Here is a 3,634-nt window from a genome sequence, read left to right as displayed (position 1 = left end):
AACAGAAACAAGAAAGAAAACGTAGCTTAGAACCATGCAGGGATAGAGTGGACAGCAGCTTTTCATTTATGGATTCAAGGATCAAATGATCAAAGGATCAAAATTTTGGTAAGATTCTAAATATGTGACATCACATCCCGAAAGCCAATTGGGTTGTCATATGACTTTTTTTTTTTACCCTGGTATTTTTTTACTTGGAGAATTTATCAGTAAAGTTTAAATATCTGCCCCCCCCCCTCCCCAAAAAAGATAATAATAATAAAAATACGTGTTATTGGAATAACCGACGTTTTCTACAGTCATTTGTGCTAGCAGATGGCGGCAGTTTAAAGTTGGGTCTTACTCTGCCCAGGCTGCTACTGGTCTCTAGGTGACGCTGTGTTGTAGCTGATTGGCTGACGCGGTCGTGCGGTACGTCCTTTACGTTTTCTGCTGACACGTGACAGTACCCGGATTTTGGTGACGTCGCAGAACAACAAAGATGGCAGGAATAGGAAGCAGCACGTACTGGGAAGGTAAGGCAACACTCGAGCCTGTTTACAGCAAGTAGTATTATAACAGCACTTTTTTTTAACCGTTTTCATAATCTCAGCAATTAATTTGCCCCTGTCACTCCACCTCTGGCTGTAAGAAACATGGTTTAAAAACATACATGCCACTACAATAACAAGTTAGCTCCCAACAAGCTAGCGAACTAGACGCCGTGTAAGTTAATTTAACTCTGATCCTTCGGCGGTTTAAGCCGTGTCGTTGATCTAAACAGCTTATCAGCCTGGCACATCGAGTGTGTCAGCTGCTTCGTTAATTGTCGGCAGTGAGCAGATAGCGTTTTCATATTTTCCCCCCTTGGTTAATGTAGTGTTAAAACAATGAGCTTTGTTGCTATAACGGTCTTGTTGCTTTAGCTTTCGGTAGCACAGGAGTTTTTTTTGTTGATGTTTAATGCAGAAAAAGAAATGGCATATTTTTTTTAATTTGCCCCCCCCTCCCAATCCGGGGGATCAAAATCCCCCAATCTAATCTAGTGACAACTGATACAGTTGTATCAGTTGTCACTAGATTAGAGGCGGGGTACTCCCTGAACATGTCACAACTAAAACAACTAAATTGCTCATGGGACATTTCATCTTCGTAGTACCATGTTGGGTAAACGCGGACTTTGGTCAGAGACTTTGGTCTATATTCGCATGAAAACATCACACAGTTGGCGCCAATTTGTGAATCTCCTGTACCACTACATCCCCAAAATGCTCTATTGAGATCTGAAGCCAGTGGCAGCCATTTGAGCACAGTAAAGTCATTATCATGTTCAGGAAACCAGTTTAAGGTGATTTGAGGTTTGTGGAATGGTGTGTTATCCTGCTGGAAACAGCCATCAAAACTGTGGTTATAAAGGGATGGATATGGTCAGCAACAAGACTCTGGTAGGCTGCTGCATTTAATTGATGCTCATTTGGAGATAAGGGACCTGGTAATAGCCAGCAGACCATTATAACACCACTATCAGCTTGAGCTGTTGATTCAAGGCCAAATGGAGCCATGTTTTCCTGTTTTTTTAGGATCCTGCTATTTTAATGTTGCAGCAGAAATTAAGACGCATGTACCAGGGAACGTTTTTCCAATCCTCTACTGTCCATCTTTGGTGAACCTGTGAACTGTAATCTTACTACCCTGTTTTGTCCTTAGCTATCAGAAATGACACCCAGTGTGCTGTAGGTAGGTTATCTGCTTTAAGGTTTGATGTATAGTGCATTCAGTGATGTTCTTCTCCATACTTTGGTTGTTACAATTGTTTTTGTTTTCTATTTAAGTAGTTCTTGTTGCCTTCCTGTCAACTTGAAGCAGTCTGCCCATTCTCCTCTGTCTTCAACAAGGCATTGTCTGCCAGGGAATTGTTGCTCACTTGATATTTTATGTTGATATTTTATGTTTTTGGACCAATTTTTGTAACCCCTAGAAATGGTCATGTGGAAAAATCCTGAGTCTGAGTTTGTGAAATACTCAGACCACCCTATCTGCCATCAACAACCATGCCACATTCAAGTCACACAAATAATCCTTGACAATTTGAACTTCAACAGGTTGTCTTGACTGTCTTGACTTGACTATGCCTAAATGCATTGAATTGACGCAAAAATTTCCCCGTTGTGGGATCAATAAAGCCTTATCTTATCTTATCTAATTGATTGTCTGAGAGTGTCACCATCTACCGGAACCGTGTTTGCACATATACTTGGCCAATAAACACGATTCTGATTCTTCTTATTATGATATTTGCTTTAATGAGTATTTGGATGTGTGTATTAAACAAATTGGCTAGAAAGTGTTTAATAGGGCAGGGCAATATGGCCAAAAATATTTATCACGATATATATTTTGAAATTTGCAATAACAATATAACTGACGATATAACTGACGCGAGACAAAATACTTTAAAACTCCACAACTTTATTGATGCAAAAAAAAACAACCCATCAATGTATTTTCACTTAAACAAGCAGCTGTTTTTTATGTGCATTAAAGCTATATAAAAATTTAAGTGTAAATGCAAATTCCTTGCTGACAGTTTAACCAAAAGGCATTTCCAGTGGAAATGGGCCGACATATCCTCAGCATAACCATGTATAATATCCACAAAACTTAAAAAGTGGTTATACACACACAATACGGTAATATTATGTTGAAGCACAGTACGTATTACTTCGCGAGGCTCCTGACTACAGTAGCTGTAATGCTCCGGCAATCCATCAAGCGGTGCGGGTTCTTAGCTTAGCAAAGTCGTACTAAAACATTTTTTGACAGATTTTTGAGCGCCGTGTACCACATAAAATCAGTTCGAGGTCAGTAAGCACAACCAGAATTCATACATACGGCGCACTTCGATTTTTCAGAAAATCAAAGGATTGATTTTAAGAGCGACTTATTTTCCAAAAAACACGGTAATAACGACGGCCCGCTAGCATGCTCTACCAAAAATAGTGCTTTGGTGTGTATCTGACGGACGAAAGCTAAACCAGTTCCACACCACTGAACCATTTTTACAAACCAATTCTGGTTCATCCGTTTCATTCAACGATCCGCTTTCGCCCTTCTCATTCTCTGTCGCCGCCATGCTTTTTCCGCCAGGTGCGTATGAAAACAAAGGCACTGCGCATGCACGCTTTACCCATATTCTATCGCGATATTTCATTTTCTTATCATTGCCCAACATTATACCGATATTACCGTGAACGGTATGATATGGCCCAGCCCTAGTGTTTAACATAAATTATTCCTCTGTATAAGTTTCAGTGTTACATTTTTTGGATATCTGATATAAAATATTTTTAATAGAAGATGCACAAAAAGATTTTCAGTTTTGAAAATCTTGTCATGGTGAAATTTTGTTCTACATAGCTCTCATACTCTACTATACACTCTCTGCACAGTCAGCAACAGACAAAATAGACATCACAGCTGAGCAGTAGAGTCAAGTTGTCTTCATGTTGAGTTGCTAATTAAGAAAATAGCATTACAAGAAAGTTGAATGGACCATCTATCTACAGTGGGGCAAAAAAGTATTTAGTCAGCCACCGATTGTGCAAGTTCCCCCACCTAAAATGATGACAGAGGTCAGTAATTTGCACCAGAGGTA

General features: G+C 39.6%; 1 protein-coding gene across 2 annotated transcripts in view; it reads left to right on the top strand.

Annotated features, from left to right (window-relative positions):
* The first annotated feature begins 329 nt into the window (after positions 1–329).
* The window catches only part of gosr1 (golgi SNAP receptor complex member 1), a 25,261-nt gene continuing 21,956 nt past the window's right edge, over positions 330–3,634 (top strand). The window contains exon 1 of one of the 2 annotated variants that reach the window (XM_013911290.1): positions 330–515. In XM_013911290.1, coding sequence (XP_013766744.1) covers positions 482–515 — 34 coding nt within the window. In that variant the 5' untranslated portion in view covers positions 330–481. The remainder of the gene's footprint in view (positions 516–3,634) is intronic. The other variant, XM_005720777.2, reaches the window with a different exon arrangement.

The sequence above is a fragment of the Pundamilia nyererei genome, unplaced genomic scaffold (assembly GCF_000239375.1).
Source record: "Pundamilia nyererei isolate P.nyererei 1_Seehausen unplaced genomic scaffold, PunNye1.0 scaffold00003, whole genome shotgun sequence".
NCBI classification, from domain to species: Eukaryota; Metazoa; Chordata; class Actinopteri; order Cichliformes; family Cichlidae; genus Pundamilia; species Pundamilia nyererei.
Note: the sequence above shows the minus strand (reverse complement) of the source record. Positions and strands in the feature narration are given on the sequence as shown.